The sequence below is a fragment of the Hibiscus syriacus genome, unplaced genomic scaffold, assembly GCF_006381635.1.
Source record: "Hibiscus syriacus cultivar Baekdansim isolate YM2019G1 unplaced genomic scaffold, ASM638163v2 tig00113722_pilon, whole genome shotgun sequence".
Taxonomy (NCBI): Eukaryota; Viridiplantae; Streptophyta; class Magnoliopsida; order Malvales; family Malvaceae; genus Hibiscus; species Hibiscus syriacus.
The window spans coordinates 2,695,474-2,715,076 of record NW_024063469.1 but is presented as its reverse complement, the minus strand read 5'-3'; the positions used below and the strand labels follow the sequence as shown (position 1 = coordinate 2,715,076).

At 34.5% G+C, this 19,603-nt stretch overlaps 1 protein-coding gene and 1 long non-coding RNA gene across 2 annotated transcripts; both read left to right on the top strand.

Moving 5' to 3' along the window:
- The first annotated feature begins 5,582 nt into the window (after positions 1-5,582).
- Positions 5,583-19,207, top strand: LOC120187032. Its single transcript, XR_005522251.1, has 3 exons — positions 5,583-5,593; positions 5,849-5,851; positions 19,055-19,207. It is a non-coding gene; the product is annotated as an uncharacterized LOC120187032 (long non-coding RNA).
- LOC120187031 (calcium-dependent mitochondrial ATP-magnesium/phosphate carrier protein 3-like) lies at positions 15,420-18,800 on the top strand. Its single transcript, XM_039190827.1, has 4 exons — positions 15,420-16,258; positions 17,273-18,058; positions 18,200-18,290; positions 18,384-18,800. The coding sequence occupies exons 1-4, from the start codon at positions 15,859-15,861 to the stop codon at positions 18,571-18,573; spliced, it is 1,467 nt and encodes a 488-aa protein (XP_039046758.1). The 5' UTR covers positions 15,420-15,858; the 3' UTR covers positions 18,574-18,800.
- Positions 19,208-19,603: the final 396 nt, after the last annotated feature.

The window sequence follows — 19,603 nt, the reverse complement described above, 5'->3', positions numbered from 1 at the left end:
CCGTTAAAGCCCGCTTAATTTAAAATTCATAAAATTTTAGAGAAAATAAACTTAAAGAATTTTATAGAAAAAGAAAATAATTTACCTATAAATATGATGCTACTTATAACTATTGTAGTTCTTAAATTTATTAGGATATTTGTCATAATTTTACCCCTGCTTGATATTTTTTTCATTTAAATATACATCATTATCATTTTGGTATTTAAAGATTTTTTTATTTAATTTTGACCTTTATTTTTTTTCATGAAGTATGTTATCCATTTTGTTCTTTAATTATAAAAAGTCACGTGATATTCTAATAATATATCACATAACACGCAATATTTAGATTAAAAATAAGGAAGAAAAGCAAAAGAAAAAATTGAAAACATACTTTTCAACTTTTAAAGACTTTTACAAAATAAATATATTTTATCAATTTTAGTATAATTGTATCTTTCAAATTTACTCTTATATTGTAAGTATTTTATTTTATATTTTCATATTATGTTTTAGTCTTTCTCTAAAACATTCATAAAATACAATTATTAGGACCACTTGACAACTTTCTTTTTAGATTTGTATAATGTTTGACTTTGTTGAATTTTTATGTTTGAATTTCTACTTTCAGAGACTTTTGTGTCTTCATATTATAGCCTTGGATAATCGTGTTTTATAAAAGTATAATGTGGTTATTGTTTTATTTGTTTTTAAATTTGGTGATATAAGTGAATATTGTTTTTTTAATTTGAGTTTAAGTAATTATATCATATATATATATATATATATATATATATATATATATATATATATTAATGATTAAAAAAATTAAAAAAATATTATTTTATAATCATTTCCGGCTATTTAAAATAAAAAATAAAAAATATTTATTATTTTGACGGTGCTACCTTCATTTTCAAGTTGCTCGATCATTTTTAAAGGCGTAGTAAGCTAAAACATTATTTTTTATTGCATTTAAAGCATTTAAAAATATTTTTATTAAACGGGCCGCGGGTAAGCACGTTTAGCCCGCGGGTTAAATGGACGGGCCACGGGTCTTAAACTTTAAAACCGTTTATGAATGCGGGCTTTTTAGCCCGCTCCGTTTAAGCCAGCACCGTCAAAACTCGCGGGCTAAACGGGCGGGTAGCCCGTATACCCACCTCTACTGAAAACACCCAAGGATATATGTACTATTTGTCTCGTGGGGAAGCAGCATAGAGATGTCATACCAAAGCAAAGTTCATGAAAAGTATCAATGAAACTCCAATTAATTTATGCTGATGTATGTGGTCCCATTTTTGCCAACTTCACACAGTAATAAAAGGTACATTATGAGCTTTGTTGATGATTATTCTCGTAAAACTTGGATTTACTTTTTGCATGCAAAATCCGAAACGTTCAATGCCTTCAAGAGCTTCAAAGCATGTGTTGAAAAAGAAGCTGGCACCCACGTTGTGTGCTTAAGAACTGATCGAGGTGGCGAATTCAATTCCAAGGAGTTTTCAAACTTCTGTAATCAACACGGTATCTATAGGCAATTGATAGCTGCCTACACTCCTCAACAAAATGGAGTCACCGAGCGTATGAATCGCACCATCATGAACGCAGTCAGAGCACTGCTTTATGACAAGCAGGTTCTAAAATCCTTCTGGCCTGAGGCAGTGCGGAGGTATGTTCATGTTCAAAATCGAAGTCCAACTTCTGCAGTAGATCAAGGGACTCCAAAAGAGGTGTAGAGTTGAGTGAAGCAACGTGTTGATTATTTCCGCACATTTGGATGTGTCTCACATATTCATATTCCATATCAAAAGAGAAGCAAACTAGATGCAAAGAGCCAACAATGTATTCTCTTGGGCGTAAGTGATGAGACAAAAGCTTACAAGCTCTATGATCCTATTACAAAGAAGGTCATTGTAAGTAGAGATGTGGTGTTTGAAGAAGAAAAGATGGAATTGGGATGCGCACGTAGATGGAGGTACAATCTTACTCTTGATTGGGGAGACAAAGATGTTGAGGAAATTGAAACTGTAGAATCTACATACCAACAGATAACAGTCAGCCATGATCAACCAGTAACACTCGAGCCAACTTCAGATTCAGTACCCGCTGATTGAAGGGAGGGCAACCAGGATCCAGAGACAACCATTATGGATGTCTGACTGCGAGACCAACCTATCTGTAGAAGAAGAGAGCTTACTGGCAATGATAATAACCGATTATGAAGATCCCCAATCCTTTGAAGAAGCTTACACGAGTCAGAACTGGAGAGAAGCAATGGATACTGAGATGAAATCAATTGAAAAGAACAACACGTGGGAACTTGTAGATCTTCCAGACGGTGTTAAACCCATTGGCGTGAAATGGATCTTCAAAATCAAATTCAATGAACATGGCCAGATAGAGAAGTATAAAGCCAGGTTAGTGGCCAAAAGCTATGCCCAGCAGTATGGAATCAACTACACAGAAGTATTTGATCCTGTGGCTAGACTTGACACAGTACGAGTGGTGTTAGCTGTGGCAGCTCAACGTTCATGGGAAGTATTCCAACTCGATGTCAAAAGCGCATTCTTACATGGTGAACTTCAAGAAGAGGTGTATGTTCAACAACCTGTTGGATTTATCAAGAAAGGCAGAGAAAATCACGTATACATACTCAGAAAAGCTCTTTATGGACTTAAACAGGCTCCACAAACCTGGTACAGTAAGATAGAAGCCTATTTTGCCAGAGAAAAATTTGTACGCTGCTCTAGTGAACACACCTTGTTCACAAAAAAGGTTCATGATAATATTTTGATTATTAGTCTCTATGTTGATGATCTGATTTTTACTGGAAATTGCAAAGATATATGTGAAGAGTTCAAATGCTCAATGCAACTGGAATTCAACATGACCGATCTGGGTAAAATGAGACATTTTCTGGGAATAGAAGTAATACAGAATGAGGTAGGAATTTTCATCTGTCAAAGACAGTATGCACATGAGGTACTAGCTTGGTTCAACATGACAGAGAGTAACTCTATTCGAAATCCCACTGTACCAGGAACTACATCATCCAAGGATGATAAAGGAGCTCTAGTAGATTCTACAAAGTTTAAACAAGATGTTGGTAGCCTCATGTATTCGACAGTCACACGGCCAGACTTGATATTTGGGGTAAGTCTAATCAGCAGATACATGGCTAATCCAAAGGAGTCACATTGGGCTGCAACAAAACAAAATTTCAGGTATTTAAAAGGCACCATTGAGCACAGTCTTTTCTATCAAAAAGAAAGGAAAATGGGTCTCACAGTCTACAATGATAGCAACTATGCAGGGGACTTAGATGATAGAAGAACACCTCCGGATCAGTATTTATGATAAGAACTGCAGTGTATCATGGGCTTCGAAAAAGCAGCTTGTAGTTAGTTTATCTACTATTGAGGCTGAATATATTATTGCAGCATCTTGTGCATGTCACTGCATTTGGCTTAGAAGAATTATGGAGCATCTTGGGTTAGAAAAAAAGAAGCCACCGAAATTTTATGTAACAACAATTCTACAATTCAACTATCTAAGAATCCTATTCTCCATGGAAGAAGTAAGAACATCGCAGTGAGATTTCACTTTCTCAGAGATCTGGTGAATGATCAAGTAGTTCTGCTGAAAACATTTTGATGTTTCGATATAACAAATTAACTATAAATGAATTTTAAGATTTTACAAATGATTTTCTAAGTATATTCGATTTAATTACTCGAATATCAAATTATTACTCCAAGTCTTTCAAGATCAATTTTAAACCTTACTAAATGTGTAAAATTGTGTTTTATACTTAATATATTTTTGAAATAACTTTCACAAAGTATTTTGAACCAAAATCAAGCCTAAAATCAATTTTTCAAAGTGATGCACCGATGCACCAATCCATACATCGATGCACCATGGAATAAATTGAACATCGAATGCATTTCATGTATCGATGCACTCAGGGTTTTATGAAAACATCGAATGTATTTGATGCATCGATGCACCAGCCATGTATCGATGCACTCAGGCTATTTTGAAACATCGAATGCATTTTATGCATCGATGCACACTTAATGCACTGATGCACTAAGTGTTCCAACGGTCAAAATATTTGAATTTTACACTTGATGCATCGATGCACCATGTGTATGCATCGATGCACGCATGCTCCCAACCAGTTTTATTAATTGTTTTCACACTTAAATGGCTCTATTGACTCCACTAATCACCCCCAACGTTCAAAATCAATTGAAGGAGTATTTAAATAAGCTTAGAAGCCATTGATCAACAACAAGAAATAACAAGAAACAAGAATCAAGTGAGAATCAAAGAGAAAACATCAAACTCATTGTTTGAGCACTTCAAGCCTATTTTTCATTCAATATTCATTTTGCTTTCAAGAACACTACTTGTACTCAATTGTATTCATTCTTGAGTGTTCTTTTCTTTGTTCTAGAATTGTGCAAACAATCTACCTTGTGAGGTTTTTCCTTGTAAGTTTGCAAATTTGTGTAGTTCTCTTTGAGAAAGAGTGTTCTCAAGAATTGGGGCATATTCTTGAGGGAGTTGTAAGGTTATCTCTTTGGCCTCAAAAGAAAGAAAAAATTAGTAAATTTGTTGGAAAATCCTTAGTGTGGATAGCTAAGGTAGTGGATGTAGACTTTGGTTGAGAAAGTCGAGCCACTCTAAATCGTTGTGCAACTTCTTTCAATTTTCTGCAAAAGCTTCCACCAACTTTTTAATTGCCAATTCACCCCCTCTTGGCCGATTTCTTCAATCGATTAACTCAAAAATTGGTATCATAACCTCACTCATGTGAAGGTTTAATCGCTTCTTGAGTCGATTCGGGAAGAGTTACATCGATTTTCAAAGTCATCAATGGCCGACACTTCAAACTCCGACTTCGGTCTCGATTCATTACCCGTTAACAAGCCTCATTTATTCAATAGAGCTAAATATTCTTATTGGAAGAATAGGATGATGTATTTGATTCAAACAAGTGACATGGGAGCATGGTACATCATAGCAGATTGATACATCAAACCCTCTACTCACCCGAGGTTGTGGAGTAAAGGAGATACAAGATTGTTCTAGCTCAACTCCAAAGCTATCCATATCATTTTTTGTGCTCTTGGACCGGATGAATACGGGAGAGTTTCATCTTGCACAACCGCCAAGGAGATATGGGACAAACTACAAGTCACTCATGAAGGCACAAACGAGGTAAAAGAATCTAAAATTAGTCTTCTAACTCATAGCTATGAAAATTTTAGGATGAAACCGGATGAAGATGTCAAAGCTATGACGGATAGATTCTCCACGATTGTCAATAGCCTCAAATCATATGGAGAAATCATTTCAAATGACAAGCTTGTAAGAAAGTTAGTTTACTCTATTCCAAAAGCTTAGCAATCAAAGAAGACGGCGATCATCGAGGCTAAGAATTTGAAATCCTTAACCCTCGATGAACTTATTGGCTATTTCCTCATGCATGAAATGATGCTTAAAGAAGAGGAAGACCTTGAGAGAAGAGACGAGCCAAAGAAGGATACATAGAAGAAGAAAAACGTGGGAGTTGCTCTCAAATCAACAAAAGATGAGAGTGATTCGGATGAAGATAACGATGACGAGGAAATGGAAATGTTTGCCAAATGGTTCAGAAAAATTATGAGGCCTAACTGAGGAAGAAAATTCAAACGAAATGAAGGCTTCAAAAATGAACCAAAAGAGAATGACCCGATCATTTGCTATGAATGCAAAAAACCAGGGCATGTCAAATATGATTGCCCAAAATTGAAGAGAAAGGGTCAATCAAAAAATAAGCACAAGGCTCACGTAGCTACATGGAGCGATGAAGAAGGTTCCGATGAAGAGGAACAAGAAGTAGTAAACTTGTGCTTGATGACATTCGGGGAAGATTCTAAGGTAACCTCTAACTCATTTGATTTAGATGATTTATCTTATGATGAGTTATTAGAGGAATATAATGGGTTGGCTTCGGATTATGAGAAATTGTTTTTAAAATATAAAAATGATATTTCAAAATTGAAAAATGAAAATAAACTCATATCCTTTAAAGTAAAATCAAAGATTTGTAAATCAAACTAGAAGAGTTTGAAAAGAAAAATTCGGATTTACAAAATTTACTTTCAAAGGTCAATGATGATCATCAAAAGAAAATTGATGATCTTAAAGCTTCTTTTGATAAAGTTGGAACAAAACGTTTTGAAAATAGAGAAAATTCAAAATCCAACTTTGTTAGAAAAAGTTTTAAAAACTACAATCATAGAGGTCCCCGAAGAACCTCTAATGAAAAAATCGTTAGAAGTATATGGGTTCCTAAAGGACTCGTTACTACTAAAAATAAGGATATCCTACACAAATAGATATCTAAGGGAACTAGGATTTTGGAAACTAATGAATATGGACCCAAAAGAATTTGGGTACCAAAAATTAGAAATTAATTTATGTTTGTAGGAAAAGGAGCATTGCTACAAGGCACAGGAAACAAATTCAAACTCATGTTACCTTGATAGTGGATGCTCAAGACACATGACCGGTGAAAAAAGCCGGTTCATAGAGCTTAACACCAAAAATAGAGGAGAAGTGACTTTTGGTGATAATTCAAAAGGTCACATTGAAGGTATAGGTATAATAGGTAATACCTCTTCCATATAAATTAAGAATGTTTTATATGTGAATGGATTAAAGCATAATCTTCTGAGTATTAGTCAATTATGTGATAAGGGATTCAATGTCATGTTTGAAACTAATGGTTGTAAAGTTATTGACATTGCATCTAATCAGATTATGCTAATTGGTCATAGAATAGAAAACATTTACATGGTGAATTTAGATTCTATAGATATGACTAATTTGTGCCTATTTGCTAAGGATGAGCATGATAGTTGGTTATGGCATAGGAGACTAGGACATGCTAGTATGAGTGTTTTGCAACGGCTAATTCAAGGAGATTTAGTTCGAGGGTTGCCTAAACTAAAATTTGATAATAATAAAATCTGTGATGCTTGTGCTAAAGGAAAACAAAAGCGAGTCTCTTTTAAATCCATTAATGATATATCAACTAGTAGAGTATTACAATTGATCCATATAGATCTTTTTGTGCCAACTAGGACTACTAGCTTGGGTGGAAAACAATATGCATTTGTCTTGGTAGATGACTATTCTAGATATACTTGGGTTCTATTCTTAAGTACTAAAGAAGAAGCATTAGAAAATTTCATCGCATTTTTAAAAATAATCCAAAACGAAAAAGGTTACTCTATAACTAGTGGTAGGAGTGATCATGGCACTGAATTTGAAAATCTTGGATTTACTGAGTTTTGTAATTCTAATGGTATAAGCCATAATTTTTCAGCACCTAGAACTCCTCAACAAAATGGAGTTGTTGAGAGGAAAAATCGAACTTTAGAAGAAATGGCTAGAACCATGCTTTGTGAAAATAATTTGACAAAATATTTTTGGGCGAAAGCCACAAATACCGCTTGTTATGTTATTAATCGAGTAATGATTAGGCCTATTTTAAAGAAAACTCCATATGAACTTTTTAAAAATAAAAAGCCTAACATTAGATATTTTATCCTTTTAGATGTAAATGTTTTGTTTTAAACAACGATAAAGACAATCTTGGCAAATTTAATGCTAAAAGTGATGAAGGAATTTTTCTGGGTTATTCCTTAAATTCTAAAGCTTATCGAGTATTTAATAAAAGAACTTTAGTTGTAGAAGAGTCTATACATGTTGTTTTCGATGATAATCTCCTTCCGAGGAAGGATTCTTGTGTGAATGATGATGTAGGCATTATAAATATACATGACGTTGGAGAACCATCATCAAAGGAAGAAACGAAAGATGAGGAAACTCAAGATCCTCTCGAGAATCCAACCATTGAAGAAAGGGAAGTATCTTATCCAAGAGAGTACAACTGTGTCAAGGATGGTGAGATTATAGGTGATCCATCCAAAGGGGTAACAACTCAATCCTCTCTTAGAAATATTTGTAATTATGTTGCATTTATCTCATGCATAGAGCCTAAGAATATTAAAGAAGCATTAAATGATGAACATTGGATTATGGCTATGCAAGAAGAGTTAAATCAATTTTAGAGGAGTAAAGTATGGACATTAGTTGAAAGGCCTAGTAATAAATCTACTGTAGGTACTAGATGGGTATTTAGAAATAAGCTTGATGAGAGTGGTAACATAGTGAGAAACAAGGACTTGTTGCTCAAGGGTATACTCAAGAAGAGGGCATAGACTATGATGAAACATACGCTCCCGTAGCTAGGATGGAAGCAATTAGAATGTTATTAGCATTTGCATGTTTTCATGAATTTAAATTATATCAAATGGATGTTAAAAGTGCATTTTTAAATGGTTTTATAAAAGAAAAAGTGTTTGTGGAACAACCTCCAGGTTTTGAAGATTCAAAATTTCCAGATCATGTTCTTAAATTGACAAAAGCGCTTTATGGTTTAAAACAAGCTCCTAGAGCTTGGTATGAAAGATTGTCAAACTTTTTAATTGAAAAAGGCTTTTCAAAAGGGAAGGTTGACACTACATTGTTTTTAAAGCATAAAGGTAAAGATTTATTAGTAGTTCAAATTTATGTTGATGATATAATATTTGGTTCTACTAATGATGTCCTTTATCAAGAATTTTCTAAGCTAGTGTAAAGTGAATTCGTGATGAGCATGATGGGAGAGCTCTCATTTTTCTTGGGACTCCAAATCAAGCAAAGAAAAGATGGCATCTTCATCAATCAAGCTAAGTACGTCAAGGATATGCTCAAGAAATTTGGATTGGAAAATGGGAAACCTTATGCCACTCCAATGAGTGCTTCTACAAAGCTCGACTTGGATAAAAAAGGTAAATGTGTGGATGTTAAATTATATAGGTCAATGATTGACACTTTGCTTTATCTAACTGCAAGTAGACTGGACATTATGTTTAGTGTTTGCTTATGTGCTAGATTTCAATCATGCCCTAAGGAATCACATTTACTAGCTGTTAAGAGAATCTTTAGATACCTTAAGGACACTCCTAGTTTAGGACTGTTGTATCTTAGAGACTCTAGCTTTAGCTTGCATGCCTTCTCTGATGCGGATTATGGAGGATGCAAATTAGATAGGAAAAACACCTTCGGTACTTGCTAATTCCTTGGAAATATGTTGATTTCTTGGTTTTTAAAGAAAAAAAATTGTGTTGTATTATCTACCACTGAAGCGGAATACATTTTAGCCGGTAGTTATTGTGCACAAGTTTTATGGATGAAACAACAACTTTTTGATTATGGAATTGAAGCATGTACTATTCCTATCAAGTGTGACAATACTAGTTCTATTTGTCTCACTAAAAATCCCATCCAATACTCTAGAACTAAGCACATTGAAATTAGACATCACTTCATTAGAGACCATGTCGCTAAGGAAGATGTAGTTCTAGAATTTGTTGATAATTTGCACCAATTAGCATATATCTTTACAAAACCTTTAGATAAAGAAAGATTTTGGACACTTAGGAGAGAATTAGGTTTAACTGGCCTATCTTCACTTAGTGTTTAAAATGTTTTAACACTTTTAATTAATATTGAAAAATGTTTATAAAAATGACATTTTTATTGCATTCTTGCTATTAGTTAGGGGGAGTTTATGATTCTTAATGAAAATTAATTTTTTGTTCAAATAATGTTTAAAGATAAATTTGATTGATTGAACATAATTAATTTTCAATATATGAGTTGCCAATATCACTAGAGCTAATTAATTTAGCATTTTGAGTGATTAACACATATTTTTGACATTTTTGTGCTTAATGCATCGATATAATTGACAGTGCATTGATGCATCCCCTTTGAATGTACATGACGATGCACCGATGCACACCTTGAATGTGCATCGATGCACAAGGCCATGCATCCGTCGGGTTTTTGGTTAAAAACCCTATTTTCTCTTTATTTTCTCATACTCTCTTAAACTCTCTCAAACTGCCGCCGCTCCTCTTCCTCTCCTCTCTCTCAAAATTTCTCCATAACCTTCATTTTTTATCAGAATTCATTCATATTTCATCTCCATATCCTGCGTTTATCATCAAATCTTGTAAAACATCACTACATTCCTCTCAATCCGAAATTTTCAAGGTATTTTTCTATAAACCTATCTTTTATTGAATTTTGATCTTAGGACTAGTTTTAATTAGTTCTAGGATGAATATTATATCGTGCTTTGATTATATTATGATTCTAAACTAGATTTTATAATTAATTTCGTCAAAAACAAACAATTTTTCAATATTTTTCTGAATTTTCGAAATTAAAAAAAATTGTTATTTTCGAAATTTATTGATGTTTTTGACTTAATTATATTGTTTGCATGAAAACTATACATATATTATAATATTTTCAATAGTTTTCAAAATCATGCCCATTAGGATTCGGTTTAGAGAACCTTGAATTATTGAGGACTCAATTGAGTTTTGGGATTGATTCTTGTGCATACATGTTTTTCAATTTGCAAGTTATATTCCTTATTACGAATCTTTAAACCATGTCAAACCCTAAATGCCCTAGGACCTCATCTAGTCATTCAAACCGACCTCCCAATCATGTTCCTCATTCACCTACATCTCTTATAGGATCCTGTTTTGATATGCGTAAACGTCATAGAGACGACTTGTACCATAGGTACATGGAGTCTTTCCAATCTTATAAAATCCAGGAAGAATGTATTCTTCTCTTCAAGCCATGATAGATATTGACTTTAAATACCTTCCGAATCTTAAAACTTGGAAGTTTGATAAAATGTTTCACCTCAAACCTATCTTCTATCATCAGTTAGTTCACATTTTCTACTCTAATGTGGTATATATTCAAAACAATACTCAATGTGGGACTATATCAATCAAATCATATCTTTTAGGACAATATATTAATATTGACCCCAAAACTATAGCTTTCCATTTTGGGCTAGATGATGATGGGTTATATAATGAGAATGAAACTATGGAATATCCCTATGTTCCAAACGCTAGTGTTAGTACTCTACGATCTCATCACGATCGTTTTCTTTATTTGATGATCTCTTGGTGGTTTAGACCATCCGGAGGTAGGTACTCCACTCTTCGTACTAGGGATTTAGGGTGGATGCACTGTATCAAGAATAAGAACAAAATAAATCTACCCCACATTATATTTAGTCAACTAGTGGATACCATAAACATTGTTCCTTCAAAACATATCGAAACATTAGTTTATGGATGTCTTCTTAGTAACCTTTTTTTATCAAACTCGATCTAAACGTCTCTTTCGACAATCTCATCCCTCTTCAAAATTAAATCAATCTCACCTCGTTAAAGAAAGTGGATTGGAAACAAGACGAGGAAACCGGTCTTTGGGTCTTTCGACCCGGTAAGCAAACTCCGAGAGCGAGTTCTTCACGAGCTGCTCCTAGTTCCTCTCGTGATCCTCCTCCGGCTCCGGCTGCTGACGATGATCCCGAACTTCAACAGCTTATGCAAGATATCAACGATCACGTATCAGATAATGAGCCTGCACCAGAACCAGCTCCACAAGAGGATCAAGTGCCTCCATATTTTTGTTCGTTTTTGGAGTCATTTGATCTACGGTATGCTTCCATCGAATCCCACTTGACTGCTACTCACGAAGAGGTAAATCATCGCTTAGACAATTTGGAAGCTCGATATATGGAGTTTCAAAGGGAGATGCTTGCACGTATGGATGCTCTTACTCTTAAGATGCAAGCACGATTTCCGCATTCTCCTTCTGATCCTTTTATGGACAAGTAGACTTTGTTTTGTTTTGGAACAACTTAAAACTTTAAATGTTAAAACATTTTGAATACTTTGGGATTGTTTTCTTTAGTTTGACGTTTTTTTGGATTTATGATTTATATGTTTGGATATTTAAGCTTATTATCTATATTTGGTTTGGTTTTAACGTTCAATTTGAGCTTAATGTTTATTAATTTTTGCATCATTAGACATATATGACCAATTATCCTTTACATGTTTATGAAAACTAATGGCTAATCTCTCTTTTGATTGTGATCTTATCAACTTAAACGTTAAAATAATAACTCAATTGGCGTATATTTTTCAAACCTTGTTTAATAACGTTTTAGAGTCTTTTTGATTTAACAAAAAAGGGGAGAAAAGTGTTAGAGTAAGGGGGAGTAATTTTTCAAAAAAAATTCAAAATTGATTTCAAAAATAATTTTCTTAAACAAATCTTAAAATTACACAAATGTTTTGTTATATCAAAAAGGGGGAGATTGTTGAAAACATTTTGATGTTTCAATATAACAAATTAAGTATAAATGAATTTTAAGCTTTTACAAATGTTTTTCTAAGTATATTCGATTTAATTACTCGAATATCAAATTATTACTTCAAGTCTTTCATGATCAATTTCAAACCTTACTAAATGTGTAAAATTGTGTTTTATACTTAATATATTTTTGAAACAATTTTCACAAAGTATTTTGAACCAAAATCAAGCCTAAAATCAATTTTTCAATGTGATGCACCGATGCACCAATCCATGCATCGATGCACCATGGAATAAATTGAACATTGAATGCATTTCATGCATTGATGCACATACCATGCATCGATGCACTCAGGGATTTATGAAAACATCGAATGCATTTGATGCACCAGCCATGCATCGATGCACTCAGGCTATTTTGAAACATCGAATACATTTTATGCATCGATGCACACTTAGTGCACACTTAGTGCACCGATGCACTAAGTGTTCCAACGGTCAAAATATTTGAATTTTACACTTGATGCACCGATGCACCCTGTGTATGCATCGATACACGCATGCTCCCAACCAGTTTTATTAATTGTTTTCACACTTAAACGGCTCTATTGACTCCACTAATCATTCCCAACGTTCAGAATCAATTGAAGGAGTATTTAAACAAGCTTAGAAGCCATTAATCAACAACAAGAAACAAGAATCAAGTGAGAATCAAAGAGAAAGCATCAAACTCATTGTTTGAGCACTTCAAGCCTATTTTTCATTCAATATTAATTTTGCTTTCAATAATACTACTTGTACTCAATTATATTCATTCTTGAGTGTTCTTTTATTTGTTCTAGAATTGTGCAAACAATCTACCTTGTGAGGTTTTTCCTTGTAAGTTTGCAAATTTGTGTATTTCTCTTTGAGAAAGAGTGTTCTCAAGAATTGGGGTATATTCTTGAGGGAGTTGTAAGGTTATCTCTTTGGCCTCAAAAGAAAGAACAAATTAGTGAATTTGTTGGAAAATCCTTAGTGTGGATAGCTAAGGTAGTGGACGTAGACTTTGGTTGAGAAAGTCGAACCACTCTAAATCGCTGTGCAACTTCTTTTAATTTTCTGCAAAAGCTTCCACCAACTTTTTAATTGTCAATTCACCCCCTTCTTGGTTGATTCTGTTAATCGCTTAACTCAACAAGTTCAACTGAAATACTGCAATACTAATGAACAAGTGGCTGACGTGATGACTAAAGCTGTAAAGCTCGATCAATTTGAGAAGTTCAAACACAAACTTGGTGTAGTTAAAGTTACTGAAATAAGCTAAAGCTTAAGGGAGGGAATGTTAGTTATTTACGTGTCAATAATGCTCCTATATTATAGGGTTGAATGGGTCTTTTATTAGTTGCTTTATTTACTCCTATTTTAGTGCCACTTAGTGTGTAGTGTCAGTTAGTTTATTTTTGCCACTTAGTGTGTAGTGTCAGTTAGTTTGTTTCTGAGAGTCTGTAAGGCTTATATAAGCCATTCTTTGCATTGAATAAATTAGATTGGTATACAAACATTTGCCTGTGAGATTTACGTATACTTTGAGTTTGAACAGTGTGAGGATGTTGAGTGTTTGAAGTGTTATACTTGTTTTGGATTTAAATTACAACAATTGTTGTTTAACATGTGTTCAATTGATGTTAAATGACCCTAGGTGACCGACGAGCCTTAAAAATCAAGTAGGGCTTGAAATAGAGTGTTTAGAAACTCTAGCTCGAAAATGATCATTTTTAAACTTTGGTTTTGATATTTGAAAAATAATATCGATACCTCTTGAATGTGTGAAGAAGACTTGACGAAAATAACTAAGAGTATCGATACTATTCATGACAATATCAATATTATTCATTGGGTATCGATATCGAGTGTAGGGTATCGATATCGGATATTTTATTAATACTTTGAAGCTAAAATGACATAAATATTCAAAGGAATATCAATATCCAAGGGGAGAGTATCAATACTCATATGGGGTATCAATACCCTTAAGAATCAAATAAACATCAAGTCTACAGTTAATACTGATATTTTAAGATTAAGTATTGATACCTTCTACCTTGTATCTATCTCCAAACTTCAAAAAGTTAAAGGTTTTTCTAATTGTATACAGGACAAAGTATGATATGTGGTAAGTGATTAAGCCTATAGGATATCTAAATGTGCTAATGTAATCAAGAATTCTGTGAGAAATGAACAAAATACCCGTAGGTGGATAAATTTTTGAAAATACCCCGAAAATATAAGTAAACAAGGAACTCGATATTGTGTAAGACATATCGTAAGTCTAGTGGTAAATTGTGTAAAAAGTAGAAATATTAATACTTCAATGTTATAAGTTAATAGCGACTGACATGCTTTGCTTAATTGTTCTAAAAGTGAGTGAAAATGAGCCTCGGTTTGAAATGAGAGGAAATGCCTCATTCAGTTGACCGTGAATTAATATTTGTGTTAGAGATCTTTTATTGATGTTTTTATGTGACAAATATGATTGTAACACTTACTAGTCTTGATGGGTGTTGAATTACCAATGAATACTTAGCCTAATATTATATGAAATCAGATAACTTGAGACATATGCTATGTGAGATAATATAATATCATGTTACTTGTATGGTAGGGATCATTACCGATACCATGTGATATCGAAATTTTTTATCTTTACTATTCGAATGTTACTTGGTATCGGAGCTTAGTATAGTTGTTCATAAACGCTTGTTATGTGAAATTATGATCATTGTAAATATTATGTGATAATTGTGGTCAGATGAAATCAATCTATGATTGTGAACTCTATTACATGGATAACAATCGATGATGATTCGCATATTATTATTTTTAATTTCAATTATATATCTGACATGGGCTCTCGAACACCATAAATTTTTATTGTTTTTTGGGGAAAGGGAATTAATATTTGATTCTTCAGAGAGCTTTTTTTTTTTTGGGGGGGGGGGGGGGATACGTGTTATCTCATTATTCTCTGGAAGTTTGAGATTGGAACCATTCTCTTTCTTCAACCTTCAATAATCTTGCACGTGTATTTTCCCATTTTCTTTGTTGTAAATTCTATCTCTCTCTCCCGTTACCTTTCCTTCATTCAATCAGGCTCTGTTATTGTATCTTCGATTCATTTTTATCTCTGGAAAATAGGAGAAAAAACTTGGAATTCATCTCATTTCTCATTTGATTTTGTAAACCTGTTGCTGTTCCTTTGGAATTTCGACACTCTAATTTCCCTTCTTTTTTTGACCGCCTTTACCAAAAGAAAAGTCTCTGTCTTTTTTCCCCCTGACTAATACGAGTCAATTTTTTGGATCCTTTCCTTAATTTATTTCTGGGTATATTGTCTGCACTCTCCCTGTAAAAAACCAAGGAAAAAGACTACTTTCTTATATTCTTTGTTACCGATTTTATAAAAACAGATCTTTTTCCTTAGGAACCTCCATGATTGCGGAGAAGAACAGTCCCAAGAGACGACGTTCGCTGAAAAATAGGTGAAATTCGGCTTAAGGTGATTAGAAACGTTAACGTTTTAAAATGGAGGCGAAACCCGAACCCGAATGTAGCAACCCGGTCAAAAAGCCGGGACCCGTCACAATGGATCATGTCCTCCTGGCATTACGCGAGACGAAGGAAGAAAGGGATTTGAGGATTCGGAGTCTGTTCAATTTTTTCGATGCGGCCAATGTGGGATTCTTGGATTATGCTCAGATCGAAATGGGTCTGTCGGCGCTGCAGATTCCGGCCGAGTACAAGTACGCCAACGATCTGTTGAAAGTTTGTGATGCCAACAGAGATGGGCGCGTGGATTATCAGGAATTCAAAAGGTATATGGATGATAAAGAGCTTGAACTTTATAGGATTTTCCAAGCTATTGACGTGGAACACAATGGCTGCATTTTGCCTGAGGAGCTTTGGGATGCGCTTGTTAAAGCCGGTATACTATGCTCTTTGTTTTTGTATTATTTATAATCGTTGGACTTTCTTAACTTTGATATGTTTTATTGGTTTGGTGAGGTTGTTGCTTTGATTCGGGTCGATAGCGAAATCATTATAAAGTTTGAACGATTTGTGGTTGTTTGCTTACAAATTGAGAGATCGTATGTTGTTTTCCATCTTTTTAATACCCTTTTGGCTCAGAAAACTTCTAACATTGCGAAATCGCTTTCATTGTGCTCATAATTGGAACATCTGGTAGGTACATGTAAGGAAAGTATACAGCATTGGAAGTATTTAATCCGAAAGCATTCCTTTGGTTGGCAATTTGAATTCTGCCAGTGTATGTTGCTCAAAATAGATTGCATTGCTAGTTGTGGGAATGCCTTGTCTTGTTCTAATTTCTGAATGGAATCCGGAATAGGTTACGGTTAGATGTTAGAAAGCTGCCTTCATCATTTTGTTATGAAAGGCCTTTGTTTGAAATAATCTCGATGTAAGTTTATGAGAGGGTATAAAGTTTCACACACCAGATGCGTGTCCCGTGGTGCAGATATATTAAACTTTGTGTTTTAGTTCTTAAATCAACAGAAGCGAATTGGGATTTATTTTTTATTTTGATGTTCTCCTGTTCAAACTTGTGTTTTTATGTTACAAATATTCCGAAACCAAAGTTTTTGCTGAGCTGAAATCTGAACTATAGCTTCATGCTATTTTAAAGGACCTTCTTCCAGGTGTTTATTTCCTCTAAAATCATCATGAAACGAGAATCTGTGATTTTTTATATTTCTTTTATGAACATATCTGCATTTGTTGAGGTGTCTTATCTAATCCTACGGTTAAGAAACTAAGAATCTATGTCAGGTTTCAGGGGAGTTTGTCACCATTGAAGGGAAGGTTTGCCGGGCTTGATATCTGCATTTGTTTTGCTGGATGTTGTGTGGCTGGTAGTTTTCATGCTAGCAATTAACAGTTGTTTTTCATCTTATAAGCCCTGGCAGTTTTTATTTTGCAGGGATTCATATCGATGATGAGGAGCTTGCACGATTCGTAGAGCATGTTGATAAGGACAACAATGGGATTATAACATTTGAAGAATGGAGGGATTTCCTTTTACTCTATCCTCATGAAGCTACCATGGAGAACATCTATCATCATTGGGAAAAGGTTTGCCTTGTAGATATCGGAGAAACGGCTGTTATTCCTCAGGGCATCAGTACACATGTTAAGAGAAGCAAGTATTTTATTGCAGGAGGAATAGCTGGAGCAGCTTCTCGCACTGCAACTGCTCCTCTCGATCGGCTCAAGGTTGTTTTACAAGTGCAAACTACAAACACTAATATTCTGTCAGCTGTAAATAAGATATTGAAGGAAGATGGTGTTTTGGGGTTTTTCCGAGGCAATGGGTTAAATGTTGTCAAGGTAGCTCCTGAAAGTGCTATAAAGTTCTATGCATATGAAATGTTAAAGAATGTAATAGGAGACAGTACAGGGGATAAGAGTGGTGATGTTGGTACCAGCGGGAGACTTCTTGCCGGTGGTTTAGCCGGTGCCGTGGCACAATGTGCTATCTACCCAATGGATCTTGTAAAAACTCGATTACAGACTTGTGCTTCTGAAGGTGGAAAGCCACCAAAGTTGGCGAAATTAACAAAGGATATATGGGTTCAGGAGGGACCTCGAGCATTCTATAAAGGTCTCGTGCCATCTCTTCTTGGGATCATCCCATACGCTGGCATCGACCTTACCGTCTATGAATCCTTGAAAGATATTTCAAGGTCATATATTCTTCAAGATAGTGGTACTTTTCTATTTGCTTTCATCTATATATATTTTCTTTATATATATTTCCTTTTTCGGTTCCCTATTTTTCACTAACCTGGGAGTTTCTTCTGAATTTGTTACTCAAAAGCTTTCTGATGACTCTTTCATATTTCTATAGAACCCGGTCCTATTGTGCAATTGGGCTGTGGAACAATTTCTGGAGCTTTGGGAGCAACCTGTGTTTATCCTTTGCAGGTTATTAGAACTAGGTACAATTATAATGTTTAGAAATCCTGTCTGGTAATCAGGTTAACCGTATCATCGTTCTTTATTACCGAGGTTTATTTTGCATGTTTCCCCAGAATGCAAGCTCAACGTGCTACCGCGGATGCTGCATATAATGGAATGTCTGATGTGTTTTGGAAAACCCTTCGTAATGAAGGTTATAGAGGTTTTTACAAAGGACTTTTTCCTAATCTTCTGAAGGTTGTCCCAGCTGCAAGCATTACATATTTGGTTTATGAGGCTATGAAAAAGAGTCTAGAACTCTAGAACTTGAATTCTGCAGCCGGACCTAGTCGCCTTCTATTTATTGCGGAACGGGAATTAGAGTTGACGAAAAAAACAACGGTAATAAGATGATAAACGAGTAAGTTGATTATTTCGAGCTAGGTGATAATCCCCCCTTCAGAGAATGGGGTGCATAGTTTTGCAGTAAACATTTTTTTAGAACAGGCTTATCGAGACGAATATTGAGAATCGAATTATATGGCATAATTATGTCGGACTTCGAAATTGATAAGTATGATACCTTCTGTTCTTTTGAGATGAAAGGAAGTAGAGATTTTGTGTTGAACATGAAATATCTGCAAGTATATTGATGGTGAACAATTATTCATAATCCGAAACAGCAGAAAGACCCCATTTTTGTTCATCAAACAGCTAGAAATCTGGACTTCTTTGATGCATTTTGAGCTGAATCTCTCAGCTCAGAATCCAAAACAAAGATCCAGAAATGAAAATGAAAAATCAGAAAGGCGTAGCCTTCCCTTTGCCTCAAATGACTTGCCTTTAAACCTCCTACAGAATCCTCTACGAGGAACAGCCTGAAGAGGTATATTTACCAATGGCTACTGTCTTCTTCTTCTTCTTCCTTCTCCACATGCTCTCTGTCTGAAAATCTAAAGCTCACAACTCTGACAGATGAAACAAAAAAACAAATTATCAAATCGCATTGTCTTTGTTCCTGCAAAACCCTGCTTATATATAAACACCCAAAGTCCTTATCTTTCAGGGGTTTTTTTTCATGGGGAAAATGACAAAGGAAACGGATCAAATCAAGGTGTCAAATTTGTAATGGTCCCCGTCGGATAATTCCTTCATCGATTCATCTCATCATCCACCAACGATATTTACTTTTCTTTTGCTTTTTACATTAAATATCATGCTAAATGTTTTTCATGTTACATGCATAAACGGATTTACTCGTCCCTAACATTGTTTAATATTTTTAGTACAAATTAAGAAAACAGGGTATTTCATGTCTAACATACTAAGTTTAAGGGTAAACTACCTATTTGAT

Coding starts and splice junctions, on each gene's coding strand:
- LOC120187031 (XM_039190827.1), top strand. CDS start 15,859: ATGGAGGCGAAACCCGAACCCGAATGTAGCAACCCGGTCAAAAAGCCG. Junction 16,259..17,272: donor GGATGCGCTTGTTAAAGCCG/GTATACTATGCT, acceptor TTTATTTTGCAG/GGATTCATATCGATGATGAG. Junction 18,059..18,199: donor ATATATTCTTCAAGATAGTG/GTACTTTTCTAT, acceptor ATATTTCTATAG/AACCCGGTCCTATTGTGCAA.